Source organism: Giraffa tippelskirchi, chromosome X (assembly GCF_054371585.1).
Source record: "Giraffa tippelskirchi isolate mGirTip1 chromosome X, T2T-mGirTip1v1.2.pri, whole genome shotgun sequence".
In the NCBI taxonomy this organism is placed as follows: domain Eukaryota; kingdom Metazoa; phylum Chordata; class Mammalia; order Artiodactyla; family Giraffidae; genus Giraffa; species Giraffa tippelskirchi.
Window position 1 is genome coordinate 133607556 of NC_137289.1, and position 19875 is coordinate 133627430.

The 19875-nt window shown below is 40.6% G+C and overlaps 1 protein-coding gene across 3 annotated transcripts in view; it reads left to right on the top strand.

Moving 5' to 3' along the window:
- The window catches only part of ACOT9 (acyl-CoA thioesterase 9), a 30966-nt gene extending 13962 nt beyond the window's left edge, over positions 1–17004 (top strand). For all 3 annotated transcript variants that reach the window (XM_081567950.1, XM_081567949.1, XM_081567951.1), the window contains 10 exons: positions 108–191; positions 1647–1750; positions 7955–8028; positions 14041–14108; positions 14569–14680; positions 14833–14923; positions 15098–15183; positions 15876–15963; positions 16115–16265; positions 16701–17004. In XM_081567950.1, the coding sequence (XP_081424076.1) occupies positions 108–191; positions 1647–1750; positions 7955–8028; positions 14041–14108; positions 14569–14680; positions 14833–14923; positions 15098–15183; positions 15876–15963; positions 16115–16265; positions 16701–16789 (947 nt within the window). In that variant the 3' untranslated portion in view covers positions 16790–17004. The remainder of the gene's footprint in view (positions 1–107; positions 192–1646; positions 1751–7954; positions 8029–14040; positions 14109–14568; positions 14681–14832; positions 14924–15097; positions 15184–15875; positions 15964–16114; positions 16266–16700) is intronic.
- The last annotated feature ends 2871 nt before the right edge of the window (positions 17005–19875 follow it).

Sequence of the window (19875 nt, forward strand, 5' to 3'; positions counted from 1 at the left end):
TCTTCAAAACCAGATAAGACTGTTTATGAATTTCAAGGAGTGAATTGTGAACATTAAAAAATAATTTTGCTTTTTCCTTTATTTGGTTCTCTTCTATTTTCCTACAGTTCTTATTTGCTACATGCACAGCAAACTTCATTCAACTAAGATGTCTCCTTTATCGATAGTTACAGCCCTGGTGGACAAGATTGGTAAGTGATATTATTTTCTTGGCATACTAGAATTTTTAGTAATTATAAAATATTGATATTAGAGGAAATATTTTCCTTTTATGGAGGAATTTTTTATGTATATATATGTATATGCATAGGAAAATGTACCAACATGTTTTTTTTTTTTTTTTATTCTCTTCTTTTTTTTTTTTTTTTTTTTATAAATTTATTTATTTTAGTTGGGGGCTAATTACTTTACAATATTGTAATAGTTTTTGCCATACATTGACATGAATCAGCCATGGGTTTACATGTGTTCCCCTTCCCGGACCCCCCACCCACCTCCCTCCCCATCCCATCCTTCTGGATCATCCCATTGCCCCGGCCCTGAGCCCTTGTCACATGCATCGAACATGGAATGGTGCTCTCTTTCACATATGACAATACACATGTCTCAATGCCATTCTCCCAGAACGTCCCACCCTCACCTTCTCCCTCAGAGTCCATAAAATTGTTCCATGCATCTGTGTCTCTTATTCTGTCTCGCATATAGGGTTATCGTTACCATCTTTCAAATTCCATATATATGCATTAGTATACTGTATTGTTGTTTTTCTTTCTGGCTTACTTCACTCTGTATAATGGGCTCCAGTTTCATCCATCTCAGTAGAACCGATTCAAATGTATTTTTTTTAATGGCTGAGTAATATTCCATTGTGTATATGTACCACAGCTTCCTTATCCATTCATCTGCTGATGGACATCTAGGTTGCTTCCATGTCCTGGCTATTGTAAACAGTGCTGCGATGAACATTGGGGTACACGCGTCTCTTTCAATTCTGGTTTCCTCGGTGTATATGCCCAGCAGTGGGATTGCTGGGTCATATGGCAGTTCTATTCCCAGTTTTTTAAGGAATCTCCACACTGTTCTCCATAGTGGCTGTACTAGTTTGCATTCCCACCAACAGTGTAAGAGGGTTCCCTTTTCTCCACACCCTCTCCAGCATTTATTGCTTGTAGACTTTTGGATAGCAGCCATTCTGACTGGTGTGAAATGATACCTCATTGTGGTTTTGATTTGCATTTCTCTAATAATGAGTGATGTTGAGCATCTTTTCATGTGTTTGTTAGCCATCTGTATGTCTTCTTTGGAGAAATGTCTGTTTAGTTCTTTGGCCCATTTTTTGATTGGGTCGTTTATTTTTCGGGAATTCAGCTGCAGAAGTTGCTTGTATTACCAACATGTTTTTTATGATTATCTTCGAGTGGAAGGGTTTTGCATGATTCTGGTTTCACTTTTTATATTCTTTGCATTGCCTTATTTTTCAGAAAGACATACACATGTCTTCAGTATGTCAAAAAGGAATATTTTTAGTTTTCAAGACAAAAAAGAAATATAGTGGAATTTATGAAAATTTCAAATGAAATATGTCCATTTACAGTACAGAAAAGTTGGAGTATGGTTTGTGCTCAGGTTGATTTTCTGTTTTGTAGATATGCGTAAGAAGAGTTTGAGCCCAGAACAGGACATCAAGTTCAGTGGCCATGTTAGTTGGGTTGGGAAGACATCTATGGAAGTGAAGATCCATATGTTCCAGGTGTGTCTGTGCCCAAAGTCTGCCCCCTTTTTCTAATACAGCCAGCTAGCCTCAGTGAAAGAAAAGCTTACTTAACCTATCTATCCATAGACAGGTGTATAGTTTTATAAGTTTTCCACTTATAGAAGAGCAATTCAAGTTCACATCATACGGATGGTGTATTAGTATCCTCCTGGACAAAGACTGACAGATTATTTGGTGTTTATGCTTAGTGTTTATTATTTTCAAATCATATCTAGCTCCATATTAAAGTACTTGTTTCTGGTTTTACCCCAGAGAATTTCACAACAGTCTGAGTTCTGTTAAACATAAATGGAATTGGTCGCTGTTAGTTTCTTAGGACTGCTGTAGCAAAGTGCCACAAACCAAATGGCTTAAAACAACAGAAATTAATTGTTTTACAATTGCAAGGCTAGGAATCCAAAATTAAGGTCTCAGCAGGACCATGCTCCCTCTAAAACCTGTATAGGAGAAGCCTTCTTTGCTTCTTCCTAGCTTCTAGTGGTTTGCTGGCTTTTTGGCATTCCTTGGCTTGTAGTTGTAACACTCATTGTCTTTCTTCTTCATTACATAGCATTTTCCTCTTGTGTTTCTATGTCTCTTCTATTCTTATAAGGGCATCAATAATACTGGATTAAGGGCCCACCTACTCCAGTGTGACCTCATCTTACCTGATTATATCTGCAACAACCCTATGTCTAAATACAGTCACCTTCACCTGTACTGAGGGTTAGGACATCAACATATCTTGTTGGGGGACACAGTTCAACCCGTAACAGTCACTTAGATTAGTATAGCATCTAGGAACAGCCTCTCTGATGAGCACAAGTCAGAACAGCTATTATAAGGTAATGAAGGACTTCCCTGGTGGCCTAGTGGCTAAGACTCTGTGCTCCTCATGCAGGGGGCCCAGGTTTAGTCCCTTGTCAGGGAACTAGATCCTACATGCTGCAACTAAGAGTTCAAATGCTGCTAAGACTTGGCATAGCCAAATAAATTAATAAATATTTCTTTAAAAAGAGATGAAGAAATTTGTCAAGAAAAGGTACCTTGAAGATAATAGTACAGAAATCAAATAATTCAGAGTATGTTTAACATTTCATTGTGAAAACTTATCTAAGAACAACTTAGTTATATCAGGGTATTAGATGGATCTATCATTCAGATACATTTTTCTTTTCTGTTATGAAATTATGAAGCATTTCACCTTTTGGAAAAAGTCTGAAGGTTGCTCTGCAGTAATTAAAATTATTTTGTCAAAATCAGTTCAGTCGCTCAGTTGTGTCCAACTCTTTGCGACCCCATGGATTGCAGCACTGCAGGTCTTCTCTGTCCATCACCAACTCCCGAAGCTTACTCAAACTCATGTCCATCGAGTTGGTGATGCCATCCAGCCATCTCATCCTCTGTGTCCCCTTCTCCTCCCGCCTTCAATCTTTCCCAGTATCAGGGTTTTTTCCAATCTCAGTTCTTTGCATCAGATGGCCAAAGTATTGGAGTTTCAGCTTCAGCATCAGTCCTTCCAATGAATATTCAGGACTGATTTCCTTTAGAATTGACTGGTTGGATCTCCTTGCAGTCCAAGAGACTCTCAAGAGTCTTCTCCAGCACCACAGTTCAAAAGCATCAATTCTTTGGTGCTCAGCTTTCTTTATAGTCCAACTCTCACATCCGTACATGACTACTAGAAAAACCATAGCTTTGGCTAGACAGACCTTTGTTGGTAGAGTAATGTCTCTGCTTTTTAATATGCTGTCTAGGTTCATCATAGCTTTTCTTCCAAGGAGCAAGTGTCTTAATTTCATGGCTGCAGTCACCATCTGCAGTGATTTTGGAGCCCAAGAAAATAAAGTCTGTCAGTGTTTTCATTGTTTCCCCATCTATTTGCCGTGAAGTGATGGGACCGGATGCCATGATCTTAGTTTTCTGAATGTTGAGTTTTAAGCCAACTTTTTCACTCTCTTTCACTTTCATCAAGAGGCTCTTTAGTTCTTCTTCACTTTCTGCCATAAGGGTGGTGTCATCTGCATATCTGAGGTTATTGATATTTCTCCCAGCAATCTTGATTCCAGCTTGTGCTTCATCCAGCCCAGCATTTCACATGATGTACTCTGCATTTAAGTTAAGTAAACAAAATAGGTACTTTTAAAATTTGATACTGTATGTAAACAGCTGAATTTTTAAAACTCTCTTGTTGCTGCTTTTAAATAATAATAATACTGCTTTTAAAACCAAACGAAGTTGTTGGGGATAGTGCTATGATTTGTTCACTTCCTTTCTTAGTCCTAATGGTTGATTCACAGTGGATTCCTGGCATAAGACCTGCTTTCTAAGGAATCTTGGACAAATAGGTTGAAAAAGAGATAAAGGAATTATTAGGAAGAGACCCAGTGAAAAATCAGTGTCAGAAATACAGTTTTGTTTTGAATTTGCATTTCTCATTGGCCATTTTGATGAATAACTCTTGCCTTAAGTGATCTTTTATTCCAGAGAGGGAGCTTGGCAATAGATACCCTGCCTCTGGTTTGGCTAAATGTAGGTTCAGATCCCAGCTCTGGGACTTCCCTGGCAGTTTAGTGGCTAAGACTCCACACTTCCACTGCAAGGGGCATGGGTTCGATCCCTGGTCGGGGGACTAGGATCCCACATGCCACATGGTGTGGGCCAAAAAAAAAATCCTAACTCTGCTGTTTTTTAGCCATGTGACTGTGGGCAGATTTCTTGCCCTCTCTGAGATGCTGTTTGGTTAACCACAGTAGCCACTAATCAAATGTTGCCAATTATGTTAATTTGTCATCATTGCTATGGAGATGGTTCCAGATCTCTTCTAGGCTTGACCTTCAGACCTCCCTTTTGGGGTTCCCATAGATCTCTCTCCCATGTGTACTCTTGCTGTCTCCCAAGTCCAGTGTGTTTCAGACTGTGTCAGCTTCCTTTCCAATCCTGATTCTCCTTCGCTTTCCCCTTTCCTACCCTCCTGTTTCTCCCAGCTCCAGACCTTTGTGAAAGCTTTAATGTTTCCCTGTCCCATGCAACCTTTTGCTAAGTCTTGCAGATTCATCAACCACTGTTTCTCACCAGAGTCCTCGCTTCCCCTTCCCCCTGGCCTCTGAGTTTCATTCAAGCCCTCACTGCCTCTTGTGTGAGCATCTTAGCTGTCTTTTAATTTTTCTGCCTGCCTTTAGTCTCTTCTGTCTTAATTTTACACGTATCTACCAGATATATCTTCCACAGCCGATCTTCAGTCACATCACTTCCCTTCTCAGAACCCTTCAATGGCCATTATCTGTGGTTCAAAGTCTAAATTCCTTTGACTAGTTAGGATCTAAAGTGTTAGTCGCTCAGTTGTGTCCGACTCTTTGTGACCTCCACAGACTGCAGCCCACCAGGCTCCTCTGTCCATGGAATTCTCCAGGCAGGAATACTGGAGTGGGCTGCCATTTCCTTCTCCGGGGGATCTTCCTGACCCAGGGATCAAACCCAGGTCTCCTGCAGGCTGATTCTTTACCATCTGAGACACCAGTTAGGATCTAAGATGCTCCATAAACAGCACCAACCTACCTGGTGGCTGGTTCACACACTTTCTTAGAGCACACCACTGGAGACCTTGAGCATCCTAAGAATAGAGGTGTTTGTTTTGCATCCATGATGCTTAGCCCTAGTGCACATTGATTATAATAAACTGGAACATTACACAGTAGGTGAGTGGATGAGTATCGTAGTGTACATTTTCCTTTTGCCAGGATTTCTTGGGCAGTGGCTCCCCATATCCCCATTCCACCTCTGCTTCCGGGTCACTTCATGCTCCAATCTGTCCCTGATCCTTTCAGCTCATAGTACCTGTTCCTTCCCCATGTCCCTCTCTTCTGGCTCCTGCTATCCTCTGTTCTACAGAGCTCTGTACGCATGTGTTTTTTTCTGTTTGACTATGTGCGCATCCCCAAGGAGATCTGGGAATGAGTCATCTAGCCCACTTCCTGATGGCCAACATTTAACACTGACTTTGCAGTGATATATGGGGTGTGCCATCTGTGCTCGGTATATAGCAGTGAGCAAAACAGAGAAAGTTCCACTCTCGGAGTTCACACTCTAGTAGTGTTCAACAGTTAGCTGCCTCAGTTCATTCATTGACAATCATTGATCGGGTATCTGCTGTCTGCCAGTCTTTGTGCCAGTTGCTGGGATACAAATGTGAATAAAAATGGTCTTTGTCCTCAAGGAGCTCTCGGTGCAGTAGGAAGACAGACATGTAAGTAAATCTTTATGGTATATTCAATTAAATGGGCTTCCCTGATGGCTCAGTGGTAAAGAATCCACCTTCAATGCAGGAGACACAGGAGATGTGGGTTCAATCCCTGGGTCAGGAAGATCCCCCGGAGGAGGAAACGACAAATCCACTCCAGTGTTCTTGCCTGAAAAATCCCATGGATAGAGGAGCCTGGTGAGCTATAGTCCAAAGGGTCACAAAGATTGGACACGACTGAGCGACTAAGCACAAATTAAGTACTGTGCACTATTTCTCAACAGGGACACTATTAGCATTGTACGTGGGAGAGTTCTTTGTTCTGGAGGACCTTCCCCTGCATTGTGAAGTGTTACCTGTGCTGCGCTCGTAATGTCTCTCAGCTCATGGCAACCATCACCAGCCCTGCACGTTTCCAGATGCCCCTAGAGGGTGATATCTTCCTAGCTTATGTTGAGAACCACTGTCAGAAGAGGCCTTTGTTTCCACTTAGGTGGCAAAAAAAGGATGGGAATGATCAACTCTGGGGAGTAGGGGATGGGGAAGAGTATCTAGAGGAATGCTGCCCTGAGGAAGGTACCAGGCAAAGATGTGGAGGGGAGGGGCTCAGGTGACAAAATGGGACATTCCAGGACCTCCAAGTTGTTAGCTGTGGCTAGAGAAAAAGGTGCAGGCACGAGGGGAATGTTTGGTGAACAACTGGAGAGAAATCTGGGCTCCGTGGCAGAGGCTTTCCAGCAGGCTTAGAACAGATGTGGGAGAAAGGAGGAACTCTTGGAAGGTTTGAACAGGACAGGGACATAGTAATATGGGGGAGACTCTTCCCAAAGTTGAAGGGGAGGGCTCATAAGGGGTTGAATGGATATTGGTCACGAGGACTAGTGATGAGGTTTGTTGAGGATGGAACCAACTATAACCCCAGGTTACGTTAAGACTTGAGGATATAACTTTCCTGGAAGTACAGACTGCTGCTTCTGCTGCTGCTAAGACGCTTCAGTTGTGTCCAACTCTGTGCTACCCCATAGACGGCAGCCCACCAGGCTCCCCCGTCCCTGGGATTCTCCAGGCAAGAACACTGGAGTGGGTTGCCATTTCCTTCTCCAATGCATAAAAGTGAACAGTGAAAGTGAAGTCGCTCAGTCGTGTCCGACTCTTCGCTACCCCATGGACTGCAGCCTACCAGCCTCCTCCGTCCATGGGATTTTCCAGGCAAGAGTGCTGGAGTGGGGTGCCATTGCCTTCTCCAGAAGTACAGACTCCTAGGGGGTAAACAAATACCTTAAAATCTTGATGAACTCTGCGTTGTACATATTTAGCTTAATCCACAGAATTGTCACTCATTTTATCCCTTCTTGGAAGCCCCTGTGCTGGGCTACGGAAACAGGCACATCCTAGTAGTTGGCACACTCGAGTTTCCAGAAAATTTGAATGTATGGGTAAGCAATGGCAGGTCTGCCTGGCTGTGTGTGCCTTTGGGAGGACAGATAGGCCTGAAGAAAGCCAGCCTTCTGCAAGATGGTTGCACTTAAGTGATGGTGATGCATAAGGTCCCTCTGCGACCTTTGCCCTGGGTCCCAGTCATACAGCTCCAAGGTCCATAGCTTGTGCCCATCCCAGGCCTTCTCACTCTGTGCACTGTTTGGGTTTTGGAGGTGTCTCCATTCTCTGCTAGACCGCAGATTCCTTGATCTTGCTGTCACTCCCTACCACCCACCAGAGTCTAGTCATGTTTCTGGCATGTCAGCAGATGGTGATTAATGAATGCACTCATCCTCTTTTGCTAATTTCACCCTTTTCTGAAGGCTCCAGTATCTGTTAAGATTGTACTAGGTCTTCACAGTTCAGTTCAGTTGCTTAGTCGTGTCCGTCTCTTTGCGACCCCATGAATCGCAGCACGCTAGGCCTCCCTGTCCCACTAAATGCATTTCTTACATCTGTATTTTCTTTTCTTTGTTCTCTAGTTACATGGCAATGAATTTTCTCCTGTTTTGGATGCGACATTTGTAATGGTGGCTCGTGATTCGGAAAATAAAGGGTAATCGCTGTTTTTTTGTTTTTTTTTTTTTTACCTATTTCTTCCTTCTTTTTTCCTGTTCTTTGAAAAATATAAAATATATTTTTTTCAAATATCTGGAGATGTCTGAAAACTGGAGAGAAAACTTTAATAAATGTCTAGATTTAATTAAATTTCTAAATTTATTCTAGATCTAATAAATTTCACTCAATTTTGTCTGACTCTTTACAACCCCATGGACTGTAGCCTGCTAGGCTACTCTGTCCATGGGATTCTCCAGGCAAGAATACTGGAGTGGATTGCCATTCCCTTCTCCAGTCCCTGGACCCAGGGACTGAACACAGGGCTCCTGCATTGCAGGAAGAATCTTTACCATCTGAGCTACAGGGAAGTCCTTAAATATATTTTTCAAATATCTGGAGATATGTGAAAACTGAAGAGAAGACTAATAAATTTCTGGATACCATCACCTAGACTTAAGAGTTTTGACATTTTGCCATATTTGCTTCTTTTTTAGAGGTATATTATTTTCTTTATCATATTTTAAAGTAAATTGCAGATATAATGACATTTCGCCTCTAAATACCTTAGTGTAGGCATTGCTTTAAAAATGAGGATATTTTCTTGAACAACTACATTACCACTAGCACACCTAACAAATAATAGTAAGTATTTAATGTATTCTGATAGTTCATGTTCACTTTTTCCCCAATTCCTTTTTTAATAATTTATTTAAATCAGGATCCAAACAAGGTCCACTTACTGCATTCGATTTTTATGTCTCTTAAGTCTGCTTTTTTTGTTCACAGCTTTATTGAGATATAATTCACATATCATACAATTCACTGATTGAAAGTGTACAGTTTAATGGCTTTTAGTGTATTCATAAAATTGTGCAATCTCTTCAGCCTGTGTTAGTCTGGAATGGTTGTGTGCACCCACCTGTCCTTTACCCCTTCTCATGAAGTGGGTGAAAGCCCAGATTCATTGTTCTATACAGTGTCTCACTTTTTGGATTTGTCTCATTGCTTCTTCATGGTATTTTTTTTTTTACTTGTTTCACTATCCCTCATACTTTCTGTAAATTGATGTTAGATCTAAAAGCTTAGTTAGATTTGAATTCAGTGTATTTGCTGAGAGCACTTCCTAGGTGATGCTGTCTCTGTACTGTATCATGTCAGATTTTCCCACTCATATATAAAGGTAAGATTAGTGTATGTGTTCAAGTAGCAACAGACTGATCTTTCCATTATGCACTTCAGTTTATACTCTTATGATCAACAATAATCCGCAGGTGTAGTACAGTAAAGATGTCTCCCATGTACATCTTACAGATAGCTAGTTTCCCATCAGCCTTCCTTCAGTGCTTTTAATCTCCCTTGCTGATTAGCAGTTTAATCATTTTCATTGGAGGATATAAAATGATTCTCAAATTCTGACATTCTTTCTGTATTTCTTAGCCAGAGATCTGTAAAGAAGACTTTGCCTTTACCAGCTAGGGCAGTTTGATTTGTCAAGGAAAGTCAGGATCAATGTTTCATTATTTCCTTTATTTACACATTTACTAGCTAGTGATGACAGTTTTTCTACCTTTTTTGCTTTTTAAGAAAGTATCACTGTGAGTTCATGAATTTTAATATAGTAAATATGTTTCAGTAAATTGCAGCCATTGTTCTTCCTGTTCCTTGGAATGAATATCTTTGGTCAGTGGGAACTCCTTTAAGCTGCCTCCTGTGATGAGCTATTTTTACATTTCCTAGTCTTTGATAACTTTCTGCTCTCTGGTACAATGAGATACCTTGAACTTATCCTATACATTTCCTGCCCCAGGCCTGCTATCAGCTATTTCTCCAAGGAGTCCTCAGGTTCCTTTTAATGGGAAACTGGTAGTTAGACACCAAAATCTGGGCACTAGAACTATATGTTTTTATTAGTTTGTCATTGTTTCTAGGCTTTTTCGGTGGACAGAGCTTGAATGTATGTTAAAAAGAAAAAACCTCATAAATTTATACTGTCATTTCCAAGTCAAGTTTAGCTATACATACTTTAAAGCTTTATTCCCTATCTTTTCTTTCTTACATTGAATTCTTGGTTCCTAGTGCCAGTTACACCCAAGACATTCAAACTGGGAAAAACTATTTAATTATGTGTGTGGGAGTGGGGTAGAAGGGAACGTTATAGGATTGCTTTTGTATAGGATGGAGTCTGGAGGCCTATGAGAAGTCTGATTTGTTTCAGAAATTTGAGTTAGGAGTCTTCAATGAGAAATCTCTTTTGCTGCATGGAAAACTGACTTCGAGACCCAAGTTAAGAGCAAAAAACCCCTTGGTGACTCTTATCTGAGTGAAGTATCCACCTGTCTTCTCTATCTCCTCCAGCCACTTCCAGCTGACCTGCTGCTCCTAGTGGCTGACCTGGGGCTCCTTTTCCAGCACTGAAGGCATTAAAGTTTCTCACCCAGCTGATGCATTCTAATTTTCCAAGCTGCTATTTCAGTACTTTTGTTTCCATTTTTGTTTCATCCAACCTTTGAATTCTACCATAGTGAGGGATTATCCCTTTTCTGTGTGTATTTTGAAAAATTTGACACCTACAGGAATGTAGAAAGAATAATGCAATGAGCACCCATATACCCTTCACCTAAGTTCTCAAATTAACATTTTACCACTTTTACCTTACTCTTGCCCTTTCTCAGTAAATACAAATACATACACTTTTCCTCATGTAATTGTTTTGGAGTAAGGTTGAGACTATTTTACCCATAAATAATTCAACATGTATCTCCTAAGAATAAGGCGATTCTCCTATATAACGTCAGCAACTTTATTATATCCAAGAAATTTAATAGTTATACAATTATTGTTTCTGATATTTGATCCATATTCAAACCATGCCAGTTGTCCCTAAAATATTCTTTATAACCTTTTCTCTTGAGTCAGGGTCTGATTAAGGACCATGTATTATATGCTGTTGGGGCTTCCCTGATGGTTCAGATGGTAAAGAATCTGTCTGCTATGTGGGAGACCTGGGTTTGATCCCTGGGTTGGAAAGATCCCCTGGAGGAGGGTATGGCAACCCAAGCCAGTATTCGTGCCTGGAGAATCTCCATGGACAGAGGGGCCTGGTGGGCTACAGTCCATGGGGTCACAAAGAGTCAGACACAACTGAGCGACTAAGCACACATTATATGTTATAATGTTTCTTTAAATAATTCCCCTTAAAACAATCGCCCTGGCACTTTCTGTCTTTTAAGACATTGACTTTTTAAAGTTTTTTACTGAAGTATAGTTGATGTACAATACTGTGTTAGTTTCAGGTACACAGCAAAGTGATTCAGTTATGTATCTCTCTCTATATATATAGATACACTTTTTCAGATTCTTTTCCCATATAATTATTATAAAATATTGACTATAATTCCTTGTATTATACAGTAGGTCCTTGCTGCTTATCTATTTTACATATAGTGATGTGTATATGTAAATCCCAAACTCCCAATTTATCTCCCCACTTCCTCCTTTGGTAACCATAAGTTTGTGTTCTGTTTGTGAGTCTATTTCTGTTTTGTAAACAAGTTTATTTGTATCATTTTTTTTAGATTCCACATATAAGGGATATCATATGATACTTGTCTTTTGCTTATTTTACTTAGTATGATGATCTCTAGGTCTCTCCATATTGCTTCAGATGGCATTATTTCATTCTTTTTTATGGCTAAATAATATTTCATTCTATTGTTTTCCTCTATTTCTTTGCACATCGTCTTTATCCATTCCCCTGTTGATGGATACTTAGGTTGCTTCCATGCCTTGGTTATTGTAAATAGTGCTGCAGTGAACATTGGGGTGAATGTATCGTTTTGAATTATGGTTTTCTTTAGGTATATGCCCAAGAGTGGGATCATTGGATCATATGGTAGCTCTGTTTTTAGTTTTTTAAGAAACCTCCATACTGTTTTCCATAGTGGTTGCACCAATTTGCATTCCTACCAACAGTGTAGGAGGGTTCCCTTTTCTCCACACCCTTTCCAGCATTTACTATTTGTAGACTTTTTGATGATGGCCATTCTGACCTGTATGAGGTGATGACCTCATTGTAGTTTTGATTTGCATTTCTCTAATAATTAGCAATGTTTTGCATCTTTTCATGTGCCTTTTGGCCATCTGTGTGTCTTCTTTGGAGAAATGTTTATTTATATCTTCTGCCCATGTTTTGTTGGATTGTTTGTTTTGATATTGAGCTATATGAGCTGTTTGTATATTTTGGAGATTAATCCTTTGTCAGTTGTATCATTTGCGAATATTTTCTCCCAGTATGTAGGTTGTCTTTTCATTTTGTTTATAGTTTCCTTTGCTGTGCAAAAGCTTTTACATTTGATTCAGTTCAGTTCAGTTCAGTTGCTCAGCTGTGTCTGACTCTTTGCAACCCCATGAACCGCAGCATGCCAGGCCTCCCTGTCCATCACCAACTCCTGGAGTTTACTCAAACTCATGTCCATTGAGTCGGTGATGCCATCTAACCATCTCATCCTCTGTTGTCCCCTTCTCCTGCCTTCAATCTTTCCCAACATCAGGGTCTTTTCCAATGAGTCAGCTCTTCGCATCAGGTGGCCAAAATATTGGAGTTTCAGCTTCAACATCAGTCCTTCCAATGAACACCCAGGACTGATTTCCTTTAGGATGGACTGGTTGGATCTCCTTGCAGTCCAAGGGACTCTCAAGAGTCTTCTCCAACACCACAGTTCAAAGCATCAATTCTTCAGCACTCAGCTTTCTTTATAGTCCAACTCTCACATCCATACATGACTACTGGAAAAACCATAGCCTTGACTAGATGGACCTTTGTTGGCAAAGTAATGTCTCTGCTTTTTAATATGCTGCGTAGGTTGGTCATAAGTTTCCTTCCAAGGAGTAAGTGTCTTTTAATTTCATGGCTGCAATCACCATCTGCAGTGATTTTGGAGCCCCCCAAAATAAAGTCAGCCACTGTTTCCACTGTTTCCCCATCTATTTGCCATGAAGTGATGGGACCAGATGCCATGATCTTAGTTTTCTGAATGTTGAGCTTTAAGCCAACTTTTTCACTCTCCTCTTTCACTTTCATCAAGAGTCTCTTTAGTTCTTCTTCACTTTCTGCCATAAGGGTAGTTAGGTCCCATTTGTTTCTTTTTTTGTTTGTTTTTATTTCCATTACTCTAGGAGACAGATCCAAAAAGATATTGCTGCTATTTATGTCAGAGTATCTTGCCTATATTTTCCTCTAGGAATTCTGTAGTACTTTGCCTTACATTTTGGTCTTTAATCCATTTAGAGTTTATTTTTATGTATGGTATTAGAGAATGTTCTAATTTCATTTTTTTACATGTAGCTGTCCAGTTTTCTCAGCACCACTTATTGAAGAGACTGTCTTTTCTCCATGGATGATATATTCTTGCCTCCTTTGTGGTAGATTAATTAACCATAAATTCATGGGTTTATTTCTGGGCTTTGTATACTGATCCATTGATCTATATGTCTGTTTTTGTGCCTATACCATATGGTTTTGATTACTGTAGCTTTGTAGTATGGTCTGAAGTTGAGGGCCCTGATTCCTCCAGCTCCGTTTTTCTTTCTCAGGATTGCTATGGTTATTCAGAGTCTTTTGTGTTTGCATACAGGTTTAAAATATTTTTGTTCTGATTCTGTGAAAAATGCCATGGTAATTTGATAGGGATTGAATATGTTGATTGCCTGGAAAAGACATGAACATTTTTGAAGAGTCCAGGCCAGTTGTCTTACAGAATTTATACAACCTGTTTTTGGCTATTTCCTCATAATTAGAGTCAGGTGAAACATTTTGACAAGTGGCCATATCCTTTTTTACAATGTGAACTTTCTAGTGTGCAGATAAGTCTGTCCAGAAGGCTCCCCTGATTGTTCCAGAGCTCTTATGTGAAGCTGTCAGTAGCATTACCTAAAATGAAAATCTTCAGTTTTTTTTTTTTTTTTTTTAGGTAACAGCGTGTCTTAAAATTTTTTTCTTTTTTCTCTTTAGGCCGGCCTTTGTAAATCCACTCACTCTTGAAAGCCCAGAGGAAGAAGAGCTCTTTCGCGAGGGAGAATGTACATTAATTTGTTCATAATAAGATATAATTTAAAAAAACATATTAACTCTGTTGCAGAGGAAATTATTTAAGAGTATGTATGGACTCCTCATACCAGTCAAGTGTCCAAAGAGTCCATTCTTTGAATAATTTTATTGATCATACAATATTAAGTAATTTGTTTTCTCACTTTTGATGAAATGTGAGTTGTCTCTTAATGAAATAACTGCTGGTTGGGGCTGTAGGTCAAGGTGATTATAAGTGATCTCACACTGAGTTGATATGATTTCCATCTGAAAGCAAAAAATCACGGGAAGTTTTATGTAGCCTCAGCAGCCTTTTCTGGGATAAATGTACAATTTCCAGTGGGCTTCTCAAAATCTGGAAATACTGTGTTTATAGGGTCCTAGGCAGCCCTGGACAGGAACCTTGTGCTATAGTGTGGCGCTTCTGATCCCTCTTATTGTCCCCTGTTGCAGTGAACAAGGGGAGAAGGGTCGCCTTCAGCTCCATGTCGTTACTGAAAATGGCCCCCACTGCCGAGGAGAGGACAACCATACATGAGATGTTTCTTAACACGCTGGATCCAAAGTAAGTTAGGATGGTTAGATTGTGGGTTGGGAAAGTAGGCCTTCTCCAGAACTACACTTGCTCGAACATATTGGGTGTTGTTTGTAAATATTTTACTTTTCTGCAGCAGAGCTATGGCATTGACAGGGTTTCCTCAATCTCCATTTGCACAGGACTGTAAGTTTTCGAAGTCGAGTTTTGCCTCCTAATGCAGTGTGGATGGAGAATTCAAAACTCAAGAGCTTGGATATTTGCCACCCTCAGGTATTGGAACTTAGTGAATAATCTTCTAAACAGGATAACTAGGACTCATGACTCGCATCTAAGATTTGACCCGCTTTTCAACTGTCCTCTGTTCTCTGGCATTGTTAATTCCTTATTCTGTAGATTTGAATAGTCACAGCTTGTATTTATTAATATTTATCTTATGTCCTATAGGAGCGAAACATTTTCAATCGAATCTTTGGTGGTTTCCTTATGAGGAAAGCATATGAACTTGGATGGGCTACTGCTTGTAACTTTGGGTGAGTTAGATTTAAGGTAGTCTTAACTCCTGAGAAGCTGTTTATACTACCACACTCAGGGAAACATTTTGGACCAGTCTGAATGGGTTTGGTAATATACAGTGTTTTGAAATAAATACTACACTGGTTCCAGATGGGTTTGTTTTTTACTTATAATTTTTTATTGGAATGTAATTGCTTTACAATGTTGCATTGGTTTCTGCCGTACAATGACATGAATTAGCTATAAGTATACATATATCCCCTCCCTCTTAAGCCTCCCACTCCACTCCCCTTCTCCCTCTCTAGGTCATGACAGAGCACCAAGCTGAGCTCCTTGTGTTACAAGCAGTTTCTTACTAGCTATTATTTTACATGTGGTAGAATATATATGTCAGTGCTACTCTTCCAATTCGTCCCACCCTCTTTTTCCTCCTGATCTTCATTTTAGAAGGCTCTTGCTCTGATGCTGTCAGTTAGTACATTAAAGGCCTGCTGAGAAAAAGGGGTGATGACATGCAGCAGGGAAAAGATGATTTTGGCACTGATCTGGTCACAGTGTCATCTGTTACCATTCCTTACTGGTGTGATTATTTCCTCCTCCTTTAGGTTTATTCTTTGATCTTTTAAAGTTGCTTTAGAGGATTATTAGGGAAAAACTAGAGATCATCTGAATTTTGCAGTTGACCCCAAGTATTATCTTTCCCCGGTAGTGGTTCCCGACCGTTTATAGTTGCCGTGGATGATATCATGTTTCAGAAACCTGTTGAGGTGGGATCATTGCTGTTTCTTTCTGCGCAGGTAGGTGTGTGATGAGACAGGGAAATATAATCTTTTATTATTTGGTCCTAAAAGAGAGGCTTTTGTATTCTAAAGCCACCATTTGTCTTATGACTGCTTTCTTCCCTCTTCCTGATGCAACTGACTAACTATCATGTCCCTAATCACTTAGGTCTGCTTTACTCAGGGGAATTACATTCAAGTCAGAGTTCACAGTGAGGTGGCCTCTCTTCAGGATAAAGAGCATATGACCACCAATGTCTTTCATTTCACGTTCATGTCGGAAAAGGAAGTGCCCTTGGTTTTCCCCAGAACATATGGAGGTAAGTGACAATGACTGCTTGTCCCTAACAAGGGGAACTTTCAAAGGTATTTTTCTCCTTTTAGATTGTTGTAAGAAGTACTCTGATGCCCATCTGCCCGAGTGCATGTCTTTAAGGGATTGTGCTTTTGAGATTCTGCAGCCATGAAGGTCAGGGTGCCTCATGGCCCTTAGGTGGCCATTACTGTTCTGCCTGCCTGGCCATTGTCTGAAGGGCTGGTGCCAGTGCAAGCAGCCACTGGTGGTTAGGACTGGTCCTGCCAAAAGGCTGGAATTGAGGCCCACTCTCTGGGGTATGCAGCCTGTTCTCTGGCCCAGCATTGCATGCCTGGTGTCAAGTTGGCATTCCCATTGCTGTCCCAGGGTTCCCAGGTGGTCTTGTGTTTGTACAATAATTTTCTTAGGTTTCTCCAGGGTGCTCTCTCTTGTGTTCCAGAGTCCATGTTGTATTTAGATGGGCAGCGGCATTTCAAATCTATGAGTACACCAGTGACCTTGAAAAGGGACTACGTGGTCGAGCCCTAGGAAGACTGCGCTTGTTGAAGACCAGCACCCTGCATTGACACAGTGCCGTATGAAGGCCTGAGCGAGTGTATTGGTTTCAGTGTTTATTCTCAACTTCCATGGAAATGAAGGATATATTTGGCTTTTAGGATGGTCAGAAAAGAGGAACGAGAAATGTCTGGGTGGGGCAGAAGGAGAAAGAATTATTGAATAATAAATACTTTTAAGAATTTAAATTGTGAAGCTACCATGTTGCCTCCTGTCTGCTTAGGAAATGAGTGCAGAATGTCTTTTTATGTGGCTGGACTACCTTTTTTTACACATATTGAAACTGTCAGTCTACATGGTTTCCTGCCCAGGCATTTGGAGGGCATTTGTTAAACCTAACCTGTACTGCAGTTCCCCTATGTTGTTTAAATCCTATCTACCCTATGTGATTCCTTTGCAATTTAACTCTATTTCCCAGGTTTGTTGTTAGCAGAGGACAGATGAAAAGTTGAAGTGAAGGGATTCAACAGAAGACACAGTATTTGTAAGAATCTGTGGGGCACTTTAGATCGGAAACCATACCAAGAGGAGTTCACAGATGGTCTAGGTCAGGAGATGCAGGACCAAATGTTCCTACCTCCATTCACCTGACAGCTCTTTAGTACACTCTGCTAGGGGCTGGGAATCTTTGATGAAAAAATATGAACAGTAATGGTAATAACAGCTGCTTATGCTTATGGAGCACTTGCCCTGTGCTAGAGAGGTGCTGTGTGAAGTGCCCATTTGCTTCTTTCACCAACACTATGAGGTAGGCTGTGTAACACACTCATTGGGTTCGGGCACTCAGGAATCTGAAGCACAGAGAGGTTAATAACCTGCTCAGGCTCCTTCAGCTGGTCGATGGTGCTGCTGGGATTCATAACCAGGTAGTGTGGGACAGGGTACTGCTTTCTGGGAATGTAGCAAGGGAGGCTATGCCCAGTATCACAGAGCCACCTGGGAACCCAAGGATGTGTTCCCATGAGTCTGTGGCCAAGACCCAGTTTCTTCTTTGATGTGAAGTTGATCAAATACAGAAGAGAGAAAAACCAGGCTGCACAGAGGGGAAAAAAGTCACCTCTGAAAAGATGTTCCCAGGAAAGAAACAGTGTGGGTTCTAGAATGGCTGTCACAAACTTGGCTCTCTGCCTCTGAATTGGCTGTAGTACTTAAAAAAATTCTATTAATGTAATGTTTATTGAAACCACAGTTACATGAATGAGTACTTCTGGCATAAATAGTCATGGGAACAAACAACTGCTCTGGAGGTGGGCAGTTGGACTCATGGCACCCAGTGTGTGCCACATTGTAAGCTTGGTTGCATCTGTCTTCCTTCTCCCGTCCCCGGCCCCCTGAGCTATATTATCAATACTGCCATCCTGAGTTTCACCTGGCCCTTCAGCGCTGCGTTTTGCAGATCTGCCTATAACCTGGTGGGGTCCCTGAGCTGCCTGGACGGAAGAAGGGACAGCCCTGCAGAGTTGTCTGAATGTGTAAATAAGCAGAGTTCAGTTGAGAGACCCACTGCATGCTGATATATAGATTGTACATTATGCATTTAACCACTTATTGCTGTACACGGAAGCTTTTGCAAGAAGTTTTCTTCCTGTTGTGAGAAATGTTGCAGTTAATATCCTAAAGCTAAAACATTTAATTCTTAAGTTGTTTTCTTTGGAAAATTGTTGATAAGTGATCTGTATGTCAAAATAGTATGCACAAGACTTTGAATATGTATTTCAAGTAACTCTCAAGCAGTTGTATGCATTCATTTAACTTATTAGCAATTTTCCTGAATTTGGCCGAATTCTAACCTTTACTTTTATTTTTTTTTTAAGATTTTTTTTTTTGATGGGGAAAGAAAGAAAGAAAGTGAAGTCGCTCAGTCGTGTCTGACTCTTTGCGACCCCATGGACTGTAGCCTACCAGGCTCCTCCGTCCATGGGATTTTCCAGGCAAGAATACTGGATTGGGTTGCCATTTCCTTCTCCAGGAGATCTTCCCGACCTAGGGTTTGAACCCAGGTCTCCTGCATTATAGACAGATGCTTTACCATCTGAGCCACCAGGGAAGTCTCTTTTTTGATGGGGGCCATTTTTAAAGTCTTTATTCAATTTGTTACAATATTGCTTCTGTTGTTTTTTATGTTTTGGTTTTTTGACCACTGGGCATGTGGGAATCTTAGCTCCCCAACTAGGGATTAAACCCGAACCCCTGCTTTGGAAGGTGAAGTTTCAATCACTAGACCACCAGGGAAGTCCCTATCCTTTAGTTTTAAAACATCTTTGCCATTTCAATAGGTGAAAAATGACATTTGTTAATTGCTTTCTTTGAATTCTACTGAGATTGAACTTTTAAGTATTGCTTTTTTTTTCAGTTAAATAACTTGAGTAATTTTGGATATCAGATTTTAAGTCAAATTATGTTGTCTACCAGTAACAGTTTTAATATTATAAGAGCTAGAGATTTTTATTTTTAATACAGGACTTTAAGAAGATGAGATGAAGCAAACTCTGAAGGATACACCGTAGGTTCTCGGTGTTCAGTGTTTTGTCCCTCTTCTGTAAAGAATATCGGACTTCCAGCCAGTACCAGCCCTGCTGCTGGTCTAGCGCAGAACTTCCTAACATGGGTGGGACATAGTTTTATGTTGAGTAGTCCATGTGGAGATATCCCCAGTTTACATCAGGCATTTATTACCATGTTCTTACTTTTTGCTCAGGTAGTTCTTCACTGGGAAGTCTTCAAGGATGATGTCTTTATTGTTAGTTTTCTTAAAAGAGTTCACTTCACATTAGTATGCTCTGCACTGTGTTGTGTGTGTCCACATGAGGCTGTGGCTCCATTTCTTGTGGTAACCAGAGTGTTCTACGTGGCTATGTGTTCCCTTTGCTACCTGCATTCTCTGTATTTTATGCTCCTTCTCCTCTCTGTGAATAGAGTCAGTAACTTGATTCCTGAAGAACTGAAGGTTGCCCTCCACTCCTACCCCAGGAAATTCACCATTTTATTTTTCATTTCTATGAGTATGGGCAGAGAAAAAGACTTGTCATTTTTCAAAGACACATTTGATTCTGTGGCAT